The following is a 26,191-nucleotide window of genomic DNA, read 5'->3' on the forward strand; positions in this document are numbered from 1 at the left end:
TCAATACGCGGATGATACTACCTGCGTAGTGCGTGATCTTATGTCACTGCGCAGGCTTTTCACAGTGGTTGAAAATTTTTCTAGGCGAGTGGATCTCGCCTTAATTTTAACAAGTCGAAAGGCTTAGTTTTTGGTCGGTGGCCAACTTCTCTTCCTGCCTACTGTCCTATCTCGTGGACAACAGACCCAATCCTCATCAATGGTGTATGGGTAGGTAGGGGGGATATGGCACTGATGAATTGGAATTTCCGATTGGATAAATTTAATAAATGTACCGACAGTTGGAAGGCTAGAGCTTTGTCGCTTGTCGGCAAAGCTTTGGTCATTAACACCATCCTTCTGTCTATTCTTTTCTTTGTAGCTCCGGTCTACCCCGTTCCCCCGGCAGTGGAGAGGAAGTTCTAAAGCAATCTTCTCTTTCTTCTGGTCGGGTAAGACGGAACTAGTCCGGAGACCGATCCTGTGCCGCCCTGTTCTGCAGGGTGGTATGGGTATCACTCATTTTAAGGCCAAGGCCGACTCTTTTCTTGCTGCTGGTGTGGTGGCGCTGTGTGATGACAGTGTTCCTCCATGGTGTCACTTCGCCAAACTTTGGTCAGCTTTTCGCTGCGTAATATAATGCCAGCTGGCTCGTGGTCCAATGCAACCCCGCATTCGATCACGGGTCCGGCTCACTATTCCAAATTTTGTGGTATTATTTGCAACATTTCTAGTTCATGTCCAGACATGGATTGGAGTGTTTGCATCTATACGTAGTTTGTATAATATTTTTATCTAATGACAATAGCAGGGTACCCGCTGGTCGGGTACCCTGTCCACCAGAGCAGTTTAAATTGGTGTTAACCCCCAAATTAGACCACGCTCTGCGTGATTTTAACTGGCGTACTGTTTGGCAGGGTGTTAAAACTGCCCAGCGTGTGCATAAATGGGGTATTGGTGACGGGAAATGTCCCCGTCCCAACTGCAAGGGCGTCGAGTCCATTTGTCACCATCATCTGGGACTGCCCCTTTGTCGGCATTTTATGGTACTGGGCACAACACATTTGTTACAAAGTGCTCAGTACCGATTTTATCCTTTCTTGGCCATGCGTTTTGTACGGGGAAGGGCTAGACCTTTCTTCCCGTGAGTCTTTCTAGTGTGGTTTTTTATCTCTGTGATCAAATGGCACATCTGGACGTCCAGGTGCCAGACGCTGTTTGATCACATTGACATTAGCTCTGATGTGGTGTTGGGCAGAAGTAAACACTTCATCTCAACCAGGATCAGAGCAGACTTTGAGAGACTGCCTCCTGCCGCCTTTCACGCCACCTGTGCGTGAAGGGTGGGTAGTGAGGATAGTCAATAATAACCTTGTTTTAACCTGTAACTTTGTGTGTTTTTCCCTCTGTCGTTGTGGGTGGCTCATTGCTGCGGTGTGCTGATTGGCAGTAGTATACAGCTAATGGCGCGTTGCGGTGGCGGGTATGCTCGCTCGGCTGGGATCGACATACTTCTATTTCTCCACTGCTTTCACTTTGCCAATGTAGCGGGTTCGGACTTGGCTCGGTGGCGTTTGCCCCTCACAGGGAGAGCCTGTGCATTGGTTAGAGTTGTGAGTGGTGGATTTTTAGTCTTTTTAATGAGGCTTTGGTTACCGGCATTCGCGGGAAACTTAGAGTCTCACCCATATTTCGATCGGTGTGCTGTAGGGCGGCGCTGTGGGGGACAGGGCCAACACGGTGACGTCTTGCCAAGCACTGATCTCATTTTTAATGCAATGTTATTAGCAGGGGTTCGACCCCTGTTAGTATTTTAATATCCACTTTTGTTGGAATAGGAGGCGTTCTGTCTCCTGGAAAGATCGAAACATCACCGACGCCAGCGGGGATAGGCCTAGGTAATTATTTTATTAGCTCCCTGTTGGCGGGACAGTCGTAACCCCATACCTCGGTTTGGGTAATTTTTATAGTTGTTAGTTTGGTAGTCTTCTGGCCGGTGTGCGGTGGGATGTTACTGTGTTGGAATGGAGCCGCATGGTGTCGTCTTGCTAAGCGTCGGTTGGGTGAGTGTGTCCTTCCTTATGTGCGTAATATCTTGTTGTTTTTTTATCATGGTGTTGACATTTTCAGGTATGGGCAGGGGGGAGCGAGACCCCACGACACTAATGTCCACGCGATTGTGGCCTGCCCAGGGGCCTCTTGTTTTTACAACCCCAAAATCAAAAATTAGTTATCTGTTCTTTCAGAATAATATCTGAAATGCTGTTTCATTGAGCAGCAAGTATATTAATCTGATTTTTGAGGAACGGCCATGGAAGAGGGGCTTGCCCGTCCAGGCCACGGGTTGGCCCGGTTTCGCACTACATCCGGGATATCGGCCCACTCCCTCACGGGGATAATATCAAATACAAAGTCAGAATTCGTTTAGTCTCAACGCCTGTTTACTGCGTTGGTGTTCAAGTCTATTTGCTTTGTTTGGTCAACAAGTCGATAATGTTGCTGGCCCACACGTCCGCAATACGCAATGCAAGCCATAAGATACTCTACTCTGGTCAGGTTGAATTCATTCGCTCTCGTCAGCCAGTTGAACCATTGTCTTGTCTTGATACTCTCTGCTAAGCACAACTATGTCTGGACGCGGTAAAGGTGGAAAGGGTCTTGGCAAGGGGGGTGCAAAGCGCCATCGTAAAGTGTTGCGGGACAACATCCAGGGTATCACCAAGCCGGCCATCCGTCGTCTGGCACGCCGAGGAGGTGTCAAGTGAATCTCCGGTCTGATCTACGAGGAGACCCGCGTTGTCCTCAAGGTGTTCTTGGAGATGTCCATCCGTGATGCCGTAACGTACTGCGAACACTCCAAGAGAAAAACCGTCACCGCCATGGATGTCGTCTACGCACTCAAGAGACAAGGCCGTACCCTCTACGGATTTGGAGGATAGGCCCAACGAATCCCCACATTGAAACAACGGCTCTTTTCAGAGCACCACAAAATCAAAAAAGAGAGAATTACAGATGGTTGTATTTTGGTTTCCCCACCCACTCACTGCCTTGTCCTTGTTTGTTATTTTTCTTCTGTAATTAATAATATTCAAGCAAATTAGTTTTTTAAAATAATACATGATATTTTGTAGGGCAACTATCCCAGAAAAAATAAATAAAAATACAACCACACCACAATCTAGACTTTTTGGTTTGTTTAAGCTGAACCCCTTTGCCAAAATTAAAAACGATGGATCTAGCTCTTTTTTAGTGTTGCGTCTAATTGTTGATAGAAGGTTGCCCGTGTTTTCCCCCCCCCCCTTTCTACAATTCACGTACGTGGATGGCTGTTACTATAAATATTCAAGCAAATCAAGTGAGTAATACGTTAACGAGTCCTTGTCGCTCATGCTTTCTCTCTCTCTCTCTCTCTCTCTCTCTCTCTCTCGGTATTTTCGCCCTCAAGAATTTAGTCTCATAAAAGGGCGAGGGAGGGCAACCGTAATCTGTAAAGCATGTTTATTTTCCGCTTACTCTATTTTTGTTTCTCATGTGCCATTAAGCAGCTAGCTCCGTCCGTGCGAAATTGGTGACCACTCAAGCGGTTCTGCGGCACTGAGGGCTGGCCAATCGCGTCCCCGCTTTTGTCAGAGGCGATCCTTGAACGGACATCCCAACCCTTTAAGAAGAGCTGCTCGTGAAACTGCACCACAACATCGTAAACAGTAAGCAAAGATAATGGCTCGTACCAAGCAGACAGCACGCAAGAGCACCGGGAAAGCCCACGAAAGCAGTTGGCGACCAAAGCTGCCCGAAAGAGTGCCCCGGCCACCGGCGGGGTCAAGAAGCCTCACCGTTACAGACCCGGAACTGTGGCACTGCGTGAGATTCGCCGTTACCAAGAAAAGTACAGAGCTGCTTATCCGAAAACTCCGTAATTTAATCGTATCGTTTTCTTAAAATGTACTATGCATGCTTGGGCCATTGCAGATTTCTTTTTTTTTTTTGATAAGTTCTCTGATTATTATTTTCTGATACTTGTTTTGGGTTACACTATACTCGTGGTTGTATTTCTAACCAGAGTATAACATTCCTTTCCAATGTTGCCTGCCCATTATTCAGACACCCTCCTTGCAGACACGCAACTTTCTGGTGGACCGCTTCACTGCTCACAGCGAGGCGCGCGAATGCTAACAATGCCCTAATGGCCGCCGGATCCCCGACTCGCAGTATAAAGCTAAGCCTTCTCCGGTGTACCAGTCATCAGTCTGATTGATTCTACCAACTCAGCAACACAGCACTCTATAGCCATGCCTCCCAAAGCAAGTGGAAAGGGACAGAAGAAAGCCGTAACACCAAGGGGCCAATCCGGACAGACAAGAAGAGAAAGCGTCGCCGCAAGGAGAGCTACGGCATTTACATCTACAAGGTCATGAAGCAGGTTCATCCAGACACCGGGCATTTCCAGCAAGGCCATGTCGATTATGAACAGCTTCGTCAACGACATTTTCGAGCGCATTGCGCCGAGTCTTCTAGATTGGCGCACTACAACAAGAAATCAACCATCTCCAGCCGAGAGGTCCAGACTGCAGTCCGTCTCCTTCTCCCCGGTGAGCTGGCCAAACACGCTGTCAGCGAGGGCACCAAGGCGGTCACCAAGTACACAACTTCAAAATAAGCAGGTCCGGCATCATGCACAATCCAAACGGCTCTTTTCAGAGCCAACACATTTCCCAAAGAGATTCAAAACATGCGTGAATTAAGTGACCACCGTAACACCAACCCTCCCCATTTTTTATAAATAATATTGAATAAAATCAACAGGGTTTACAGTAATGCAATATTATATTAAAGGATGTTTCAAAATATTTCTGCCTCCTCTATATATCTCTGTCGAACAACTCAACAACGTTGTTTACGAAGTTCAAATAATCTTGATAACTTTGTCCACTATAATTTTTAGCGATCAATAAACATCTTTCTCGTTGCTTTTTTGTTATTCTACTTTTACAGACAGTCAGTTATAAAAGACAACGCTCTGCTCTATTTTTTGGCTGCAATAAATGTGTCACCGAGTCGAGTGAGGGTTCACAAGATTGGACTTGAAGAAAGAAAGAAAGACGTACATTGAGTAAGTGCCTTGTTCATGACACCGTATTACTTGAATAACATACAACACAACACCAACAACAACAGCGACTTTATACGCCAGAGTTAACTTAAAATTATAAGTTTGATAATAGTTTTATTTTGAAAAATCAACAAAAACATAAGCACGCAAAAACAAACAAACATGATGTTTGTCAGTTTCTGTAAATATTTGCTTTTGCTTTGTTTTTGTTGTTGTTGTTGTTGTTGTTGGTGTTGTTGTCGTTGTTGGTTTTTTTTCCCCTCGGAATCTTATCTTGTTTTCAGAGGGGTGGTGACGGTGGGGGGACCGCCGCAATAGTTATCCCTACCTCCCCCTCGAACTGCGTGCCGCCCCCGCCCGCCGCTGGTGGTCCACCCCGCCCAGAATGCTCCGCTGAACCCGGGCGCGTCCATGCGAGGAGAAACCTGATTGGTGCATTGGGGATCCACCCCAACGCCATAAGTACACCACTGGCAGTCTCTACACTCATTCACACAGATTCAAAGCACCCAGCAGTTCTTTCAATCTCTTTGCTCAGTATATCAATTCAGTCATGTCTGGACGCGGAAAGAGCGGTAAGGCCCGAAGCAAGGCAAAGAGTCGATCCTCCAGGGCCGGACTTCAATTTCCCGTTGGTAGAGTACACCGCTTCTTGAGGAAGGGCAACTACGCTCAGCGCGTTGGTGCTGGCGCCCCTGTCTACTTGGCGGCAGTCATGGAGTACCTCACGGCAGAAATACTGGAACTGGCTGGTAATGCTGCTCGAGACAACAAGAAATCAAGAATCAACCCCCGTCATCTACAGCTCGCTATCCGAAACGATGAAGAGTTGAACAAGTTGCTCAGCGGTGTCACCATTGCCCAGGGTGGTGTACTTCCCAACATCCAAGCTGTCCTGCTGCCAAAGAAAACCGCCAAGTCAAGCTCTTAAACTCAGCTCTTGCTACACTGATAAACCAAACGGCTCTTACGGAGCCACCACATAATCCAAAGAGAGATTCTAAACATGAATTGCGTTTGTAAGATAACCCCCCCCCCCACATAATTATTAGAATTCACTAAATACTATTTGTTTCCTATGCGTAACCAATCATCCAATAAGTTGTTTGTAACCCTATAAACCACACATAAGTCAGACCAAAGCTTTATTTTCGTTGCGATGCTAACTGTAGGAGAGCAACGGTTTAGAACAAAAAGGTTAACAGATGTATCAATAGACATAGAACAAAAGTTCTTCGAAATATTTACACACTAATGTTTGGCACAACCTAACGCCAATACCGGGTGATTCAATACTGAAAGATAAAGTATTCTACTTTAGTTTCTGTTATCTCTTCATGCGTGTATAATCATCACACATCATTCCTTCCATCACGATGTCGCAAGCCGAATGTAGCCCGTGTGTGTGTTAACGTACTGCATGCGGTGGATGTGACAATGCACACAGCACGCTGTTTCTATGTACAGTGTTTTGCATACTGCAATGTGACGCATTGTTGTGTTCCGCGCGCTTGTAATGTCCATTGTCTTAACCCGCGTGTACAAACGCGCGGGACGAGCCCAACCAGGCAACACTGTATAACGTAAACATAAACTTTAGAATAACATGTACTTGCGTGTTGCATACGTTTACACGTGGATGTATCTGGGTTTTGATGCAAGCTCTTGCTTTGTGTGCGGTCAGAGTAGCTCTATTTTCGATACAACGAATGTTCGCCGTATGTGAAAAGTTGTCAAAAAAGTCACACCGCCCCTCTTGTGACACCCAGCATGTCTTGTGATTCGTGCCATGTCGAAAGGTGGGTTATTCTCGAAAAACCTGTGGTGAGTATCGCTTCTCGGCCTTTTGGCTAAGATCATGTGTAGTATCTGTTCTTTTCAGAATAATATACTGTTCATTGAGCAGTAAGTTTACTATAACATATAGTCTTTTAGTTCGTGGTGTTCCCATAGCGATCGAATAGTGGCCAACATCTCATGGATAATGCTTGCTCGGATTTATCCGAGCATAACATGAGTGAGGCTACTCAGGCGTTACCTGCCCATTGTGCCGTGTGCTCGAAATCACTCCCCACGATTTCGGGCCTGCGCCGGCACATGGGTAGGATGCATCGCCACACAGTTAACGAATCTACAAGCAGTGCTGAGATGATGGAGACTGTCGACCAGATCTTCATGTACCCTCTTTCTGATGCCTGGTCATGTGTTGTCTGTAAAGACAACTTCTTCAACCAACAAACTCTGAAAAGGCATCAGAAACGTTCTCATCCGACAGTCTCCATCAGTTACACTTACCAGTGCCGTGATTGTCCGCAGGAGTTTGATAACGCGAGGAGAGCTGCAGCTCACTACCAACATCATAAGAAAGCAGCCTCCTCGGTGTGTTCATCAGTGCGTACCATCCAGCCTCCTGCCGACCCTCCAAGAGTTCCGCCAGTAGCTCTGCATACACCACCGTCGTCTCCGCCTCCAGCCCGGCCACTTTTCTCAACTCCACCACCTCGTCTTGCTCCATCGCCCCCTTCACGATCTCCGTCTCCACTACCGCCGTCTCTACCACCATCACCGCGGTCACCCACGCCCCCACCACAGTCACCTTCCCTGCCACCATCACCGCCACAGCCACCGACTCCACCTCCGCCACCAATACTTCAAGCCACGCCCCCGATTCACGCTCCAGCGCCCGGTGTGCATGTTAATGAGGACGTCGAACCAGCTCATGCAGTACCCATGGTCCAATCAGCAGTGGATGGTTGGCTTGATGAGCTTTCACGCGCTGATGATTTCGTTCAGTTTGAGTCAGTGTGTGATCGTTTTGTTGAGTCTGCCTCTGCTGCTGGTAGGGCACCAGGGACTGCCTCTCCTTCACGACGTCCTCCTCAGCCACACCGGGCACAGCAACAACAACATCGTCGCCGGGGGCCGGAGTTTGATGTTCAGGAGGCCAGCCGCCTGCAGAAACTTTACAGGACCAGTAAGAAAAGAGCCATGCGCACCGTCCTCGATGGCTCCGATGTAAAGTTCTGCGGGTCTGAGTCAGTGTTGACTGATTTCTTCACAAATGTTTTCTCCGCCCGAACTGTGAATTCGGATATCATAAACACTGACGCTGGTCTCCTGTTCCCGAATGCCGCCCAGTCCCGTGAATCCGGCCCAGACCTTATCCGCCCCGTGAGCCAAAAGGAAGTGTCTCTTCGTCTGGGTCGGATGAGCAACTCAGCCCCGGGGAAGGATCGCCTTGAATATCGCCACATCCGACAAGCCGACGGCGCCTTCCGTGTCACCGTGGCGATATTCAATCGATGCCTGCGTGAGAGCCGTGTTCCCTCTTCTTGGAAATCTGCTACAACAGTCCTCATCCACAAGAAGGGGGAGCCGGATGACCCGGGAAACTTTCGACCTATCGCCCTCCAGTCCTGCTTCTACAAGTTGTTGATGGTATTTTCGCCCTCAAGAAATTTAGTCTCATAAAAGGGCGAGGGAGGGCAACCGTAATCTGTAAAGCATGTTTATTTTCCGCTTACTCTATTTTTGTTTCTCATGTGCCATTAAGCAGCTAGCTCCGTCCGTGCGAAATTGGTGACCACTCAAGCGGTTCTGGCGGCACTGAGGGGCTGGCCAATCGCGTCCCCGCTTTTGTCAGAGGCGATCCTTGAACGGACATCCCAACCCTTTAAGAAGAGCTGCTCGTGAAACTGCACCACAACATCGTAAACAGTAAGCAAAGATAATGGCTCGTACCAAGCAGACAGCACGCAAGAGCACCGGGGGAAAAGCCCCACGAAAGCAGTTGGCGACCAAAGCTGCCCGAAAGAGTGCCCCGGCCACCGGCGGGGTCAAGAAGCCTCACCGTTACAGACCCGGAACTGTGGCACTGCGTGAGATTCGCCGTTACCAGAAAAGTACAGAGCTGCTTATCCGAAAACTTCCCTTCCAGAGACTGGTCCGTGAAATAGCGCAAGACTTCAAGACCGAACTGCGATTCCAGAGCTCCGCGGTGATGGCGCTCCAAGAAGCAAGCGAGGCATACCTCGTGGGACTCTTCGAAGACACCAATCTCTGCGCCATCCACGCCAAGCGGGTCACCATCATGCCCAAGGACATCCAACTCGCCCGCCGAATTCGTGGCGAACGAGCCTGAGGATTCGTTCCTTTCTCAAAACACAACGGCTCTTTTCAGAGCCACCACTTCTTAACAGAGATTTTAATCACGTCCGTGTAATCGTTATTTCTTCCAATCTTTCCTCTTCCACACTCAATCCTCCAACAAAACAAAGACAAGCAAAATAATGGCCAAACAAATAAACAAATAAATAAACAAACAAACAAACAAACAAACAAGAACATTAGAAATTTGACAAACTAATGTATACACCTGTGCAGTGTAAACATAACTATCGGTATAAGAGGACCGTGCCTACTTTATACAAATGTTGTATAGCGCCCGCTACGATGGCAGTCAGAAGTTATACAACAGCATGAACGAAAAAAACAAAACCCCAAAACCTGCTAGCTGTAAACACAACAGTTGGTGTTTATCTTTACGCCGCGCCGCCATTTTTTTATTGGGTCGGTCGTTCTATCAGTCTAGTCGGGTTGGTTATAGGTCAATCTATTGCTTATATATTTGCTTTTACTCCGTAATTTAATCGTATCGTTTTCTTAAAATGTACTATGCATGCTTGGGCCATTGCAGATTTCTTTTTTTTTTTTGATAAGTTTCTCTGATTATTATTTTCTGATACTTGTTTTGGGTTACACTATACTCGTGTTGTATTTCTAACCAGAGTATAACATTCCTTTCCAATGGTTGCCTGCCCATTATTCAGACACCCATCCTTGCAGACACGCAACTTTTCTGGTGGACCGCTTCACTGCTCACAGCGAGGCGCGCGAATGCTAACAATGCCCTAATGGCCGCCGGATCCCCGACTCGCAGTATAAAGCTAAGCCTTCTCCGGTGTACCAGTCATCAGTCTGATTGATTCTACCAACTCAGCAACACAGCACTCTATAGCCATGCCTCCCAAAGCAAGTGGAAAGGGACAGAAGAAAGCCGGTAACACCAAGGGGCCAATCCGGACAGACAAGAAGAGAAAGCGTCGCCGCAAGGAGAGCTACGGCATTTACATCTACAAGGTCATGAAGCAGGTTCATCCAGACACGGGCATTTCCAGCAAGGCCATGTCGATTATGAACAGCTTCGTCAACGACATTTTCGAGCGCATTGCCGCCGAGTCTTCTAGATTGCGCACTACAACAAGAAATCAACCATCTCCAGCCGAGAGGTCCAGACTGCAGTCCCCGGTGAGCTGGCCAAACACGCTGTCAGCGAGGGCACCAAGGCGGTCACCAAGTACACAACTTCAAAATAAGCAGGTCCGGCATCATGCACAATCCAAACGGCTCTTTTCAGAGCCAACACATTTCCCAAAGAGATTCAAAACATGCGTGAATTAAGTGACCACCGTAACACCAACCCTCCCCATTTTTTATAAATAATATTGAATAAAATCAACAGGGTTTACAGTAATGCAATATTATATTAAAGGATGTTTCAAAATATTTCTGCCTCCTCTATATATCTCTGTCGAACAACTCAACAACGTTGTTTACGAAGTTCAAATAATCTTGATAACTTTGTCCACTATAATTTTTAGCGATCAATAAACATCTTTCTCGTTGCTTTTTTGTTATTCTACTTTTACAGACAGTCAGTTATAAAAGACAACGCTCTGCTCTATTTTTTGGCTGCAATAAATGTGTCACCGAGTCGAGTGAGGGTTCACAAGATTGGACTTGAAGAAAGAAAGAAAGACGTACATTGAGTAAGTGCCTTGTTCATGACACCGTATTACTTGAATAACATACAACACAACACCAACAACAACAGCGACTTTATACGCCAGAGTTAACTTAAAATTATAAGTTTGATAATAGTTTTATTTTGAAAAATCAACAAAAACATAAGCACGCAAAAACAAACAAACATGATGTTTGTCAGTTTCTGTAAATATTTGCTTTTGCTTTGTTTTTGTTGTTGTTGTTGTTGTTGTTGGTGTTGTTGTCGTTGTTGGTTTTTTTTCCCCTCGGAATCTTATCTTGTTTTCAGAGGGGTGGTGACGGTGGGGGGACCGCCGCAATAGTTATCCCTACCTCCCCCTCGAACTGCGTGCCGCCCCCGCCCGCCGCTGGTGGTCCACCCCGCCCAGAATGCTCCGCTGAACCCGGGCGCGTCCATGCGAGGAGAAACCTGATTGGTGCATTGGGGATCCACCCCAACGCCATAAGTACACCACTGGCAGTCTCTACACTCATTCACACAGATTCAAAGCACCCAGCAGTTCTTTCAATCTCTTTGCTCAGTATATCAATTCAGTCATGTCTGGACGCGGAAAGAGCGGTAAGGCCCGAAGCAAGGCAAAGAGTCGATCCTCCAGGGCCGGACTTCAATTTCCCGTTGGTAGAGTACACCGCTTCTTGAGGAAGGGCAACTACGCTCAGCGCGTTGGTGCTGGCGCCCCTGTCTACTTGGCGGCAGTCATGGAGTACCTCACGGCAGAAATACTGGAACTGGCTGGTAATGCTGCTCGAGACAACAAGAAATCAAGAATCAACCCCCGTCATCTACAGCTCGCTATCCGAAACGATGAAGAGTTGAACAAGTTGCTCAGCGGTGTCACCATTGCCCAGGGTGGTGTACTTCCCAACATCCAAGCTGTCCTGCTGCCAAAGAAAACCGCCAAGTCAAGCTCTTAAACTCAGCTCTTGCTACACTGATAAACCAAACGGCTCTTACGGAGCCACCACATAAATCCAAAGAGAGATTCTAAACATGAATTGCGTTTGTAAGACAACCCCCCCCCCCCACATAATTATTGAATTCATTAAATACTATTTGTTTCCCATGCGTAACCAATCATCCAATAAGTTGTTTGTAACCCTATAAACCACACATAAGTCAGACCAAAGCTTTATTTTCGTTGCGATGCTAACTGTAGGAGAGCAACGGTTTAGAACAAAAAGGTTAACAGATGTATCAATAGACATAGAACAAAAGTTCTTCGAAATATTTACACACTAATGTTTGGCACAACCTAACGCCAATACCGGGTGATTCAATACTGAAAGATAAAGTATTCTACTTTAATTTCTGTTATCTCTTCATGCGTGTATAATCATCACACATCATTCCTTCCATCACGATGTCGCAAGCCGAATGTAGCCCGTGTGTGTGTTAACGTACTGCATGCGGTGGATGTGACAATGCACACAGCACGCTGTTTCTATGTACAGTGTTTTGCATACTGCAATGTGACGCATTGTTGTGTTCCGCGCGCTTGTAATGTCCATTGTCTTAACCCGCGTGTACAAACGCGCGGGACGAGCCCAACCAGGCAACACTGTATAACGTAAACATAAACTTTAGAATAACATGTACTTGCGTGTTGCATACGTTTACACGTGGATGTATCTGGGTTTTGATGCAAGCTCTTGCTTTGTGTGCGGTCAGAGTAGCTCTATTTTCGATACAACGAATGTTCGCCGTATGTGAAAAGTTGTCAAAAAAGTCACACCGCCCTCTTGTGACACCCAGCATGTCTTGTGATTCGTGCCATGTCGAAAGGTGGGTTATTCTCGAAAAACCTGTGGTGAGTATCGCTTCTCGGCCTTTTGGCTAAGATCATGTGTAGTATCTGTACATTGACATATTGTGGAAAAATTCTTGGGGGTTCGCCCCCATAACGCAATTGAGGTGTAAGTTGTTCCGGTCAGATCAGCTCCCTGCGGGGTTTTTGAAGCGTGTGGAAGCGGCCATTCTTTCTTCTCCGGTCAGGTTGTATTACTGTGTAACTGTATATATTGCATTATTATCTCGCTTGATCATATTGTTTTCATGTCTTACTGAAAACAGCCACTGTTAGTGTAACTATTATAGCTTAGGGTAGCAGTTGTGCCCGAATTTTTAATTTTTCGCACAAAAGGTTGTGTGTCTAACTTTAGTGTATCGGTTGCCAGGTGCGCCAATACAATCTGCTTTTTAGAGTAAACTTTCACTGATACTGTTTCACTGAAAAGCTTAATTTAGCACACTCTGAGAGTATTGTGCTTTAAGGGTAGCAGTTGTACCCAACCGTTCCTTTGCAGCTCTTTAGTCTATGTTTTAGTTTGCTTAAAAGGTCGCCAGGTGCGCCTTATACATAGCTTGGGGTGTTAAAGTAGACTCTTCCGTGCTAAGCATTCTGTTGTGATTGTTTCTACTTTATTTTTGCTGGTTTCTTTCTCTGTTCACTTTGGATAGTATGGCTGGATCAAAGAAAAACTGTTCTGTCGAACTTCGGTTCGACAACCCCGTAGCCCCCTCTTATGTGTTTACCCAGCTAAGTAAGCTGGGCATTGTGGCAAAGAGCCACCTTTGGGCATTACAACCCCTTAAGGCAGGGCAGTTTTCTCTATACTTTAAATCTGTAGATCTGTTGCGCCGGTATGGTTCGGCCCTGTCGTCCGTCTCCGGGTGCAGCGTGTCCGGTGGCGGTGGTTTGACCACTGTCACTGTGGCGTACGTTGCCATGGAGATGGACGACATGGTCGTGCGCCGGATGCTGCGCAGCTATGGCGAAGTCATCTCCGGCCACTTCTGTACCCACAGAGGTGAGCCGGAGGTGTTCAATGGCAATCGCCAATATAGGATGCGCTTAAAGCACAACATTCCGACGGTTCTCCGCATCGGGGACCGCAACGCCTGGGTGTCCTACCTTGGACAAACCCGGACGTGTGCCCGATGCGGGGAACCGGGACACCAGGCCCGCGATTGCGGCCAGGTGAGGTGTTTTAAGTGCGGTGAGGTGGGACACGTTATTTCTTCGTGTCCCAACGCTTCGGTGTGTACGGTCTGTGGGGAAAAGGGGCACAGCCATCGGCGGTGCCCCAACTCTTACGCAGGCCGTACAGCGCCGAAGCGTAAGTGGTTCTCGATGGCTCCCTCTCCAACGGGTTCGCCCGTTGGAGAGGGTGAGGAGCCCTTGGTCACGGCTGCTGCTGAGGCCGAGGGTTCTGATGGGGAGACGGTCGTGTCTATGGACGTGCCGTCTCCTCAGTCACAAACTATTTTCGAGATGAAGAATGTGGAGGTCGGGGAGGGATTCGATTTGCCACGCTCCTCTTGTGAGGTGTGTGGTGAACAGTCGGGTCCCTTCCCGTCCGACACCCTTTGCTGTCACTGTGGCGGTGCGCTCGGGGACTCGGAGTTCCGGGTCCTTGGGTGCATGGGCTGCAGAGGAGTCAACGGGCCCTTGACTCTGGCTTGTAATAAGCCAGATTGTCTTGGACCCGGTGGCTCCAAAGACAGTGAGGGATTTACTAAGGTTCTGAGGAAGAGGAGTAAGAAGCGGGCACGCCGCACTTCCTCTTCTTCCTCGGAAAGTCTTGTTAGTACTGTGTCGGGGAAGGTGGTGCCTCCCCCTGAGGTCCCAACTTCCTACGACCTTTTTGGCTCCCTCTCGGAGTCGGACGGGGGTTCCTCCCAACTTTCAGAGGACGAGGGTCCTCCTAGGGATTCCGTGTTCCGGGATCCTGAGGAGGACCAAGCCATCGCCCACCTCGCCGGGGCTAAAATACCTGGCCGGGCCGGGGTGCCTATACCTTGTAGGTTCCCCGGATGCTCCTTCCAAGGGAAGATGTCTACCCTAACCATCCACCGGAGGAAGGAGCACGATGGTGCTCCCTTAACCCTAATCAAGTGCTCGGAGTGTGAATCCAAATTTACACTTCCGAGCGCTTGCATCAAGCACATGTGCCGGAGGCATCCGGCCTTCATTTTATGTAAGGACTCGAATTTTTTCGAGTCCCTTTTTAAGATTACTTAGGGGTATTTGGCCCCAAGTTCCTTGCTTTTGTCTTTCCTCTTTACATTAGTCATGGCTAATTATACCCTCCTTTCTTTAAACGCAAACGGTTTGCGCAATAATGCAAAACGTCTTGCTGCTTTCAATTTATGCCGGGGATATGATATTTCCTGCTTGCAGGAGTGTCATGTCTCCGGTCATTCTGATTTAGCTCTTTGGAGGAGTGAGTGGGAGGGGAAGATGTTTGCCAGTGTTGGCACGTCTTCCTCTCGGGGTACTATTATCCTCATTCCTAAACACTCCTCTATTGTTTTTTCTAACCCCTCTTTTGATTTAGACGGGAGAGTGGTGAGTGGTACTGTGCGGGGGCCGTGTGGTAGCTTCCGGCTCTGCACGGTCTATGCTCCGAACGACCCTAAGGCCCGTCGTACTTTTCTCTCTTCTCTCCCAAGATTTATTAGTGGTAATTTACCTGTTGTTCTTTGTGGTGACTTCAATTGTGTTCTGGACGTGGAGGGTGACCGTCGTGGTGCACCCTCCTCGTCCATTCACATTGGAGCACAGGAGATTAATAGAATTGCTTCTGATTTTTCTTTAACAGACTGCTGGCGGGATTTACATCCGTCTGTGTTTTCCCCGACTTGGAGAAATGGAACCAACACTGCCTCTAGCCGGTTGGACCGGTTCTACGCGTCCAGCTGTCTGGAGGTGGTGTCCTGCTCTCACAAGTCGGTATATTTTTCAGACCATGACGGTGTTGCGCTGAAGGTACGCCTTCCGGGGAACTTCGTCTCCGGTAAGGGGTACTGGAAGTGCAACATCTCAATTTTCCAGGATGCTTCCTTTAAAGAAAGCTTTAGGTTAGTGTATGCGGGCTGGCGGACTCTCCTGGAGGGGTACGATAATGTGCTCCTTTGGTGGGAGGATGTCAAGCTCCGCACCAAGCAATATATTGTGTCTTTTTGCTGTCGTGCTTCCAAGCGAAGGCGGCGGAGGAGAAAGGCTCTTCTTGTGTCTTTCAACTCTGTCGCCTCAGATCTGAGAGCTGGCAGCACGGATCCCGATCTTTTGCGCCAACACTCAGATCTGCAGCAACAACTTAAAGGACTCGACGACTTCGAAGCTGAGGGGGCTCGGATCCGTTCGCGGGTCCGTTCCCTTGATGAAGGGGAGAGGCCGTCCAGTCACTTCTTTCACCTTGAGGCTAAAGCCAAACATGTTATTACTTCCGTCCGTGGTCCCGACGGCACTGTTGTTGAGACTGCGGAAGGTATTTCTCAAGTGTATAGGGATTTTTATTCTGCTCTTTATTCAGTAGACAATGTCTCGGACGAGGAGCAGACTCCTTTTTTATCTAGTTTGAGCAGGTCGGTTCCCGATGACATGCAGGGTGGTCTCGAGCTCCCGTTAAATGTACGGGAGTTGGAGACCGCTCTGGCTAGCATGTCAAACAACAAGACCCCCGGGGATGATGGCCTGCCCAAGGAGTTTTATATGTGCTTTTGGGACCTTTTGGGTCCTGATTTACTAATGGTTTTTAACCATTCTTTTAAAGTGCATTGTCTCCCCCCATCTCTTCGGAGGGGAGTCATTTCTTTGCTTGATAAACCTGGGGATCCTTTGGATCCTCAGAATAAAAGGCCCATCTCTCTCCTGAACGTTGACTATAAGATCCTTTCCAAGGTTTTGTGTCTTCGTTTGGGAGGGGTTTTGCCTTCTTTAATTAACCCTTTTCAGACATGTGGTGTAAAGGGTAGGTCAATCCACGATAACATCAAGCTCCTTCGTGATGTAGTCTCTTACATAGACGATCGTCGGATTGACTCCCTTATTATTTCTCTTGACCAGCAAAAGGCCTTTGATAGGGTGAGCTGGTCATTCCTTTCTAAAGTTTTGTCTAAACTTGGATTTGGGCCTAACTTTCTGAAGTGGGTTAATATTTTGTACACTGGGATTTCCAGTAGGATTTTGTCAAATGGGAACCTTTCGGACCCATTTGATTTATATAAGGGAGTGAGGCAGGGATGCCCTCTGTCTCCTCTCTTATATGTTCTTTTTATTGAGCCATTTGCGACCGCGGTGTTGGGAGACAAAAATATTCGAGGTATCCCAATACCGGGGGCAAATGGTCTCAGTGTATCTATCGTGCAATACGCGGATGATACTACCTGCGTAGTGCGTGATCTTATGTCACTGCGCAGGCTTTTCACAGTGGTTGAAAATTTTTCTAAGGCGAGTGGATCTCGCCTTAATTTTAACAAGTCGAAAGGCTTAGTTTTTGGTCGGTGGCCAACTTCTCTTCCTGCCTACTGTCCTATCTCGTGGACAACAGACCCAATCCTCATCAATGGTGTCTGGGTAGGTAGGGGGGATATGGCACTGATGAATTGGAATTTCCGATTGGATAAATTTAATAAATGTACCGACAGTTGGAAGGCTAGAGCTTTGTCTCTTGTCGGCAAAGCTTTGGTCATTAACACCATCCTTCTGTCTATTCTTTTCTTTGTAGCTCCGGTCTACCCCGTTCCCCCGGCAGTGGAGAGGAAGGTTCTAAAAGCGATCTTCTCTTTCTTCTGGTCGGGTAAGACGGAACTAGTCCGGAGACCGATCCTGTGCCGCCCTGTTCTGCAGGGTGGTATGGGTATCACTCATTTTAAGGCCAAGGCCGACTCTTTTCTTGCTGCTGGTGTGGTGGCGCTGTGTGATGACAGTGTTCCTCCATGGTGTCACTTCGCCAAACTTTGGTCAGCTTTTTCGCTGCGTAATATAATGCCAGCTGGCTCGTGGTCCAATGCAACCCCGCATTCGATCACGGGTCCGGCTCACTATTCCAAATTTTGTGGTATTATTTGCAACATTTCTAGTTCATGTCCAGACATGGATTGGAGTGTTGCATCTATACGTAGTTTGTATAATATTTTATCTAATGACAATAGCAGGGTACCCGCTGGTCGGGTACCCTGTCCACCAGAGCAGTTTAAATTGGTGTTAACCCCCAAATTAGACCACGCTCTGCGTGATTTTAACTGGCGTACTGTTTGGCAGGGTGTTAAAACTGCCCAGCGTGTGCATAAATGGGGTATTGGTGACGGGAAATGTCCCCGTCCCAACTGCAAGGGCGTCGAGTCCATTTGTCACCTCATCTGGGACTGCCCCTTTGTCGGCATTTTATGGTACTGGGCACAACACATTTGTTACAAAGTGCTCAGTACCGATTTTATCCTTTCTTGGCCATGCGTTTTGTACGGGGAAGGGCTAGACCTTTCTTCCCGTGAGTCTTTTCTAGTGTGTTTTTTTATCTCTGTGATCAAATGGCACATCTGGACGTCCAGGTGCCAGACGCTGTTTGATCACATTGACATTAGCTCTGATGTGGTGTTGGGCAGAAGTAAACACTTCATCTCAACCAGGATCAGAGCAGACTTTGAGAGACTGCCTCCTGCCGCCTTTCACGCCACTTGGTGCGTGAAGGGTGGGTTAGTGAGGATAGTCAATAATAACCTTGTTTTTAACCTGTAACTTTGTGTGTTTTCCCTCTGTCGTTGTGGGTGGCTCATTGCTGCGGTGTGCTGATTGGCAGTAGTATACAGCTAATGGCGCACTGCGGTGGCGGGTATGCTCGCTCGGCTGGGGATCGACATACTTCTATTTTCTCCACTGCTTTCACTTTGCCAATGTAACGGGTTCGGACTTGGCTCGGTGGCGTTTGCCCCTCACAGGGAAGAGCCTGCGCATTGGTTAGGGTTGAGAGTGGTGGATTTTTAGTAATTTTTAATGAGGCTTTGGTTACCGGCATTCGCGGGAAACTTAGAGTCTCACCCATAATTCGATCGGTGTGCGGTAGGGCGGCGCTGTGGGGACAGGGGCCAACACGGTGACGTCTTGCCAAGCACTGATCTCATTTTTAATGCAATGTTATTAGCAGGGGTTCGACCCCTGTTAGTATTTTAATATCCACTTTTGGTGGAATAGGAGGCGTTCTGTCTCCTGGAAAGATCGAAACATCACCGACGCCAGCGGGGATAGGCCTAGGTAATTATTTTATTTAGCTCCCTGTTGGCGGGACAGTCGTAACCCCATACCTCGGTTTGGGTAATTTTTATAGTTGTTAGTTTGGTAGTCTTCTGGCCGGTGTGCGGTGGGATGTTACTGTGTTGGAATGGAGCCGCATGGTGTCGTCTTGCTAAGCGTCGGTTGGGTGAGTGTGTCTTCTTTGTGCGTAATATCTTGTTGTATTTTTATCATGGTTGTTGACATTTTCAGGTATGGGCAGGGGGGAGCGAGACCCCACGACACTAAGGTCCACGCGATTGTGGCCTGCCCAGGGGCCTCTTGTTTTTACAACCCCAAAATCAAAAATTAGTATCTGTTCTTTTCAGAATAATATCTGAAATGCTGTTCATTGAGCAGCAAGTATATTAATCTGATTTTTGAGGAACGGCCATGGAAGAGGGGCTTGCCCCGTCCAGGCCACGGGTTGGCCCGGTTTCGCACTACATCCGGGATATCGGCCCACTCCCCTCACGGGGATAATATCAAATACAAAGTCAGAATTCGTTTAGTCTCAACGCCTGTTTACTGTGTTGGTGTTCAAGTCTATTTGCTTTGTTTGTCAACAAGTCGATAATGTTGCTGGCCCACACGTCCGCAATGCAAGCCATAAGATACTCTACTCTGGTCAGGTTGAATTCATTCGCTCTCGTCAGCCAGTTGAACCATTGTCTTGTCTTGATACTCTCTGCTAAGCACAACTATGTCTGGACGCGGTAAAGGTGGAAAGGGGCTTGGCAAGGGGGGTGCAAAGCGCCATCGTAAAGTGTTGCGGGACAACATCCAGGGTATCACCAAGCCGGCCATCCGTCGTCTGGCACGCCGAGGAGGTGTCAAGAGAATCTCCGGTCTGATCTACGAGGAGACCCGCGGTGTCCTCAAGGTGTTCTTGGAGAATGTCATCCGTGATGCCGTAACGTACTGCGAACACTCCAAGAGAAAAACCGTCACCGCCATGGATGTCGTCTACGCACTCAAGAGACAAGGCCGTACCCTCTACGGATTTGGAGGATAGGCCCAAAGAATCCCCACATTGAAAACAACGGCTCTTTTCAGAGCCACCACAAAATCAAAAAAGAGAGAATTACAGATGGTTGTATTTTGGTTTCCCCACCCACTCACTGCCTTGTCCTTGTTTGTTATTTTTCTTCTGTAATAATATTCAAGCAAAATTAGTTTTTTTTAAAATAATACATGATATTTTGTAGGGCAACTATCCCAGAAAAAATAAAATAAAAATACAACCACACCACATCTAGACTTTTTGGTTTGTTTAAGGCTGAACCCCTTTGCCAAAATTAAAAACGATGGATCTAGCTCTTTTTAGTGTTGCGTCTAATTGTTGATAGAAGGTTGCCCGTGTTTTTTTCCCCCTTTCTACAATTCACGTACGTGGATGGCTGTTACTATAAATATTCAAGCAAATCAAGTGAGTAATACGTTAACGAGTCCTTGTCGCTCATGCTTTCTCTCTCTCTCGGTATTTTCGCCCTCAAGAAATTTAGTCTCATAAAAGGGCGAGGGAGGGCAACCGTAATCTGTAAAGCATGTTTATTTTCCGCTTACTCTATTTTTGTTTCTCATGTGCCATTAAGCAGCTAGCTCCGTCCGTGCGAAATTGGTGACCACTCAAGCGGTTCTGGCGGCACTGGGGGGCTGGCCAATCGCGTCCCCGCTTTTGTCAGAGGCGATCCTTGAACGGACATCCCAACCCTTTAAGAAGAGCTGCTCGTGAAACTGCACCACAACATCGTAAACAGTAAGCAAAGATAATGGCTCGTACCAAGCAGACAGCACGCAAGAGCACCGGGGGAAAAGCCCCACGAAAGCAGTTGGCGACCAAAGCTGCCCGAAAGAGTGCCCCGGCCACCGGCGGGGTCAAGAAGCCTCACCGTTACAGACCCGGAACTGTGGCACTGCGTGAGATTCGCCGTTACCAGAAAAGTACAGAGCTGCTTATCCGAAAACTTCCCTTCCAGAGACTGGTCCGTGAAATAGCGCAAGACTTCAAGACCGAACTGAGATTCCAGAGCTCCGCGGTGATGGCGCTCCAAGAAGCAAGCGAGGCATACCTCGTGGGACTCTTCGAAGACACCAATCTCTGCGCCATCCACGCCAAGCGGGTCACCATCATGCCCAAGGACATCCAACTCGCCCGCCGAATTCGTGGCGAACGAGCCTGAGGATTCGTTCCTTTCTCAAAACACAACGGCTCTTTTCAGAGCCACCACTTCTTAACAGAGATTTTAATCACGTCCGTGTAATCGTTATTTCTTCCAATCTTTCCTCTTCCACACTCAGTCCTCCAACAAAACAAAGACAAGCAAAATAATGGCCAAACAAATAAATAAATAAATAAACAAACAAACAAACAAACAAACAAACAAACAAACAAACAAACAAACAAACAAGAACATTAGAAATTTGACAAACTAATGTATACACCTGTGCAGTGTAAACATAACTATCGGTATAATAGAGGACCGTGCCTACCTTATACAAATGTTGTATAGCGCCCGCTACGATGGCAGTCAGAAGTTAAATTACAACAGCATGAACGAAAAAAAAAAAAAAACCCCAAAACCTGCTAGCTGTAAACACCACAGTTGGTGATTATCTTTACGCCGCGCCGCCATTTTTTTATTGGGTCGGTCGTTCTATCACTCTAGTCGGGTTGGTTATAGGTCAATCTATTGCTTATATTTGCTTTTACTCCGTAATTTAATCGTATCGTTTTCTTAAAATGTACTATGCATGCTTGGGCCATTGCAGATTTCTTTTTTTTGGATAAGTTTCTCTGATTATTATTTTCTGATACTTGTTTTGGGTTACACTATACTCGTGTTGTATTTCTAACCAGAGTATAACATTCCTTTCCAATGGTTGCCTGCCCATTATTCAGACACCCATCCTTGCAGACACGCAACTTTTCTGGTGGACCGCTTCACTGCTCACAGCGAGGCGCGCGAATGCTAACAATGCCCTAATGGCCGCCGGATCCCCGACTCGCAGTATAAAGCTAAGCCTTCTCCGGTGTACCAGTCATCAGTCTGATTGATTCTACAAACTCAGCAACACAGCACTCTATAGCCATGCCTCCCAAAGCAAGTGGAAAGGGACAGAAGAAAGCCGGTAACACCAAGGGGCCAATCCGGACAGACAAGAAGAGAAAGCGTCGCCGCAAGGAGAGCTACGGCATTTACATCTACAAGGTCATGAAGCAGGTTCATCCAGACACGGGCATTTCCAGCAAGGCCATGTCGATTATGAACAGCTTCGTCAACGACATTTTCGAGCGCATTGCCGCCGAGTCTTCTAGATTGGCGCACTACAACAAGAAATCAACCATCTCCAGCCGAGAGGTCCAGACTGCAGTCCGTCTCCTTCTCCCCGGTGAGCTGGCCAAACACGCTGTCAGCGAGGGCACCAAGGCGGTCACCAAGTACACAACTTCAAAATAAGCAGGTCCGGCGTCATGCACAATCCAAACGGCTCTTTTCAGAGCCAACACATTTCCCAAAGAGATTCAAAACATGCTTGAATTAAGTGACCACCGTAACACCAACCCTCCCCATTTTTTAAAATAATATTAAATAAAATCAACAGGGTTTACAATAATGCCATATTATATTAAAGGATGTTTCAAAATATTTCTGCCTCCTCTATATATCTCTGTAGAACAACTCAACAACGTTGTTTACGAAGTTCAAATAATCTTGATAACTTTGTCCACTATAATTTTTAGCGATCAATAAACATCTTTCTCGTTGCTTTTTTGTTATTCTACTTTTACAGACAGTCAGTTATAAAAGACAACGCTCTGCTCTATTTTTTGGCTGCAATAAATGTGTCACCGAGTCGAGTGAGGGTTCACAAGATTGGACTTGAAGAAAGAAAGAAAGACGTACATTGAGTAAGTGCCTTGTTCATGACACCGTATTACTTGAATAACATACAACACAACACCAACAACAACAGCGACTTTATACGCCAGAGTTAACTTAAAATTATAAGTTTGATAATAGTTTTATTTTGAAAAATCAACAAAAACATAAGCACGCAAAAACAAACAAACATGATGTTTGTCAGTTTCTGTAAATATTTGCTTTTGCTTTGTTTTTGTTGTTGTTGTTGTTGGTGGTGTTGTTGTCGTTGTTGGTTTTTTTTTCCCTCGGAATCTTATCTTGTTTTCAGAGGGGTGGTGACGGTGGGGGGGGGGGACCGCCGCAGTAGTTATCCCTACCTCCCCCTCGAACTGCGTGCCGCCCCCGCCCGCCGCTGGTGGTCCACCCCGCCCAGAATGCTCCGCTGAACCCGGGCGCGTCCATGCGAGGAGAAACCTGATTGGTGCATTGGGGATCCACCCCAACGCCATAAGTACACCACTGGCAGTCTCTACACTCATTCACACAGATTCAAAGCACCCAGCAGTTCTTTCAATCTCTTTGCTCAGTATATCAATTCAGTCATGTCTGGACGCGGAAAGAGCGGTAAGGCCCGAAGCAAGGCAAAGAGTCGATCCTCCAGGGCCGGACTTCAATTTCCCGTTGGTAGAGTACACCGCTTCTTGAGGAAGGGCAACTACGCTCAGCGCGTTGGTGCTGGCGCCCCTGTCTACTTGGCGGCAGTCATGGAGTACCTCACGGCAGAAATACTGGAACTGGCTGGTAATGCTGCTCGAGACAACAAGAAATCAAGAATCAACCCCCGTCATCTACAGCTCGCTATCCGAAACGATGAAGAGTTGAACAAGTTGCTCAGCGGTGTCACCATTGCCCAGGGTGGTGTACTTCCCAACATCCAAGCTGTCCTGCTGCCAAAGAAAACCGCCAAGTCAAGCTCTTAAACTCAGCTCTTGCTACACTGATAAACCAAACGGCTCTTACGGAGCCACCACATAAATCCAAAGAGAGATTCTAAACATGAATTGCGTTTGTAAGACAACCCCCCCCCCACATAATTATTGAATTCATTAAATACTATTTGTTTTCCATGCGTAACCAATCATCCAATAAGTTGTTTGTAACCCTATAAACCACACATAAGTCAGACCAAAGCTTTATTTTCGTTGCGATGCTAACTGTAGGAGAGCAACGGTTTAGAACAAAAAGGTTAAAAGATGTATCAATAGACATAGAACAAAAGTTCTTCGAAATATTTACACACTAATGTTTGGCACAACCTAACGCCAATACCGGGTGATTCAATACTGAAAGATAAAGTATTCTACTTTAATTTCTGTTATCTCTTCATGCGTGTATAATCATCACACATCATTCCTTCCATCACGATGTCGCAAGCCGAATGTAGCCCGTGTGTGTGTTAACGTACTGCATGCGACAATGCACACAGCACGCTGTTTCTATGTACAGTGTTTTGCATACTGCAATGTGACGCATTGTTGTGTTCCGCGCGCTTGTAATGTCCATTGTCTTAACCCGCGTGTACAAACGCGCGGGACGAGCCCAACCAGGCAACACTGTATAGCGTAAACATAAACTTTAGAATAACATGTACTTGCGTGTTGCATACGTTTACACGTGGATGTATCTGGGTTTTGATGCAAGCTCTTGCTTTGTGTGCCGTCAGAGTAGCTCTATTTTCGATACAACGAATGTTCGCCGTATGTGAAAAGTTGTCAAAAAAGTCACACCGCCCTCTTGTGACACCCAGCATGTCTTGTGATTCGTGCCATGTCGAAAGGTGGGTTATTCTCGAAAAACCTGTGGTGAGTATCGCTTCTCGGCCTTTTGGCTAAGATCATGTGTAGTATCTGTACATTGACATATTGTGGAAAAATTCTTGGGGGTTCGCCCCCATAACGCAATTGAGGTGTAAGTTGTTCCGGTCAGATCAGCTCCCTGCCTGCGGGGTTTTTGAAGCGTGTGGAAGCGGCCATTCTTTCTTCTCCGGTCAGGTTGTATTACTGTGTAACTGTATATATTGCATTATTATCTCGCTTGATCATTTTGTTTTCATGTCTTACTGAAAACAGCCACTGTTAGTGTAACTATTATAGCTTAGGGTAGCAGTTGTGCCTGAATTTTTAATTTTTCGCACAAAAGGTTGTGTGTCTAACTTTAGTGTATCGGTTGCCAGGTGCGCCAATACAATCTGCTTTTTAGAGTGAACTTTCACTGATACTGTTTCACTGAAAAGCTTAATTTAGCACACTCTGAGAGTATTGTGCTTTAAGGGTAGCAGTTGTACCCAACCGTTCCTTTGCAGCTCTTTAGTCTATGTTTTATTTTGCTTAAAAGGTCGCCAGGTGCGCCTTATACATAGCTTGGGGTGTTAAAGTAGACTCTTCCGTGCTAAGCATTCTGTTGTGATTTTTTCTACTTCATTTTTGCTGGTTTCTTTCTCTGTTCACTTTGGATAGTATGGCTGGATCAAAGAAAAACTGTTCTGTCGAACTTCGGTTCGACAACCCCGTAGCCCCCTCTTATGTGTTTACCCAGCTAAGTAAGCTGGGCATTGTGGCAAAGAGCCACCTTTGGGCATTACAACCCCTTAAGGCAGGGCAGTTTTCTCTATACTTTAAATCTGTAGATCTGTTGCGCCGGTATGGTTCGGCCCTGTCGTCCGTCTCCGGGTGCAGCGTGTCCGGTGGCGGTGGTTTGACCACTGTCACTGTGGCGTACGTTGCCATGGAGATGGACGACATGGTCGTGCGCCGGATGCTGCGCAGCTATGGCGAAGTCATCTCCGGCCACTTCTGTACCCACAGAGGTGAGCCGGAGGTGTTCAATGGCAATCGCCAATATAGGATGCGCTTAAAGCACAACATTCCGACGGTTCTCCGCATCGGGGACCGCAACGCCTGGGTGTCCTACCTTGGACAAACCCGGACGTGTGCCCGATGCGGGGAACCGGGACACCAGGCCCGCGATTGCGGCCAGGTGAGGTGTTTTAAGTGCGGTGAGGTGGGACACGTTATTTCTTCGTGTCCCAACGCTTCGGTGTGTACGGTCTGTGGGGAAAAGGGGCACAGCCATCGGCGGTGCCCCAACTCTTACGCAGGCCGTACAGCGCCGAAGCGTAAGTGGTTTTCGATGGCTCCCTCTCCAACGGGCGGACCCGTTGGAGAGGGTGAGGAGCCCTTGGTCACGGCTGCTGCTGAGGCCGAGGGTTCTGATGGGGAGACGGTCGTGTCTATGGACGTGCCGTCTCCTCAGTCACAAACTATTTTCGAGATGAAGAATGT

At 47.4% G+C, this 26,191-nt stretch overlaps 7 protein-coding genes, 2 non-coding genes and 6 pseudogenes across 9 annotated transcripts; all 15 read left to right on the plus strand.

Annotated features, from left to right (window-relative positions):
• The first annotated feature begins 2,177 nt into the window (after window positions 1–2,177).
• On the plus strand, window positions 2,178–2,367 carry LOC139942411 (U2 spliceosomal RNA). Its single transcript, XR_011786683.1, has one exon. It is a non-coding gene; the product is annotated as a U2 spliceosomal RNA (small nuclear RNA).
• A 239-nt stretch (window positions 2,368–2,606) lies between these two features.
• On the plus strand, window positions 2,607–2,918 carry LOC139942023 (histone H4-like; annotated as a pseudogene).
• A 1,350-nt stretch (window positions 2,919–4,268) lies between these two features.
• On the plus strand, window positions 4,269–4,636 carry LOC139941464 (histone H2B, gonadal-like; annotated as a pseudogene).
• Window positions 4,637–5,642: 1,006 nt separating this feature from the next.
• LOC139941642 (histone H2A-like) lies at window positions 5,643–6,020 on the plus strand. Its single transcript, XM_071938229.1, has one exon. It carries the CDS (start codon window positions 5,643–5,645, stop codon window positions 6,018–6,020), a length of 378 nt encoding a protein of 125 aa, XP_071794330.1.
• Window positions 6,021–6,919: 899 nt separating this feature from the next.
• Window positions 6,920–7,100, plus strand: LOC139942414 (U2 spliceosomal RNA; annotated as a pseudogene).
• A 1,719-nt stretch (window positions 7,101–8,819) lies between these two features.
• Window positions 8,820–9,230, plus strand: LOC139942059 (histone H3, embryonic). The gene has a single exon (XM_071938743.1). The coding sequence runs from the start codon at window positions 8,820–8,822 to the stop codon at window positions 9,228–9,230; it is 411 nt and encodes a 136-aa protein (XP_071794844.1).
• An 878-nt stretch (window positions 9,231–10,108) lies between these two features.
• LOC139942160 (histone H2B, gonadal-like) lies at window positions 10,109–10,464 on the plus strand (annotated as a pseudogene).
• Window positions 10,465–11,470: 1,006 nt separating this feature from the next.
• Window positions 11,471–11,848, plus strand: LOC139941730 (histone H2A-like). Its single transcript, XM_071938347.1, has one exon. It carries the CDS (start codon window positions 11,471–11,473, stop codon window positions 11,846–11,848), a length of 378 nt encoding a protein of 125 aa, XP_071794448.1.
• An 899-nt stretch (window positions 11,849–12,747) lies between these two features.
• LOC139942417 (U2 spliceosomal RNA) lies at window positions 12,748–12,817 on the plus strand (annotated as a pseudogene).
• Window positions 12,818–19,265: 6,448 nt separating this feature from the next.
• Window positions 19,266–19,455, plus strand: LOC139942408 (U2 spliceosomal RNA). The gene has a single exon (XR_011786680.1). It is a non-coding gene; the product is annotated as a U2 spliceosomal RNA (small nuclear RNA).
• Window positions 19,456–19,687: 232 nt separating this feature from the next.
• LOC139941932 (histone H4-like) lies at window positions 19,688–19,999 on the plus strand. Its single transcript, XM_071938577.1, has one exon. It carries the CDS (start codon window positions 19,688–19,690, stop codon window positions 19,997–19,999), a length of 312 nt encoding a protein of 103 aa, XP_071794678.1.
• Window positions 20,000–20,756: 757 nt separating this feature from the next.
• On the plus strand, window positions 20,757–21,167 carry LOC139942060 (histone H3, embryonic). The gene has a single exon (XM_071938745.1). It carries the CDS (start codon window positions 20,757–20,759, stop codon window positions 21,165–21,167), a length of 411 nt encoding a protein of 136 aa, XP_071794846.1.
• A 909-nt stretch (window positions 21,168–22,076) lies between these two features.
• On the plus strand, window positions 22,077–22,445 carry LOC139941965 (histone H2B, gonadal-like). Its single transcript, XM_071938612.1, has one exon. The coding sequence runs from the start codon at window positions 22,077–22,079 to the stop codon at window positions 22,443–22,445; it is 369 nt and encodes a 122-aa protein (XP_071794713.1).
• A 1,007-nt stretch (window positions 22,446–23,452) lies between these two features.
• LOC139941945 (histone H2A-like) lies at window positions 23,453–23,830 on the plus strand. The gene has a single exon (XM_071938591.1). It carries the CDS (start codon window positions 23,453–23,455, stop codon window positions 23,828–23,830), a length of 378 nt encoding a protein of 125 aa, XP_071794692.1.
• Window positions 23,831–24,718: 888 nt separating this feature from the next.
• On the plus strand, window positions 24,719–24,788 carry LOC139942380 (U2 spliceosomal RNA; annotated as a pseudogene).
• Window positions 24,789–26,191: the final 1,403 nt, after the last annotated feature.

The sequence above is a fragment of the Asterias amurensis genome, chromosome 9 (assembly GCF_032118995.1).
Source record: "Asterias amurensis chromosome 9, ASM3211899v1".
NCBI lineage: Eukaryota > Metazoa > Echinodermata > Asteroidea > Forcipulatida > Asteriidae > Asterias > Asterias amurensis.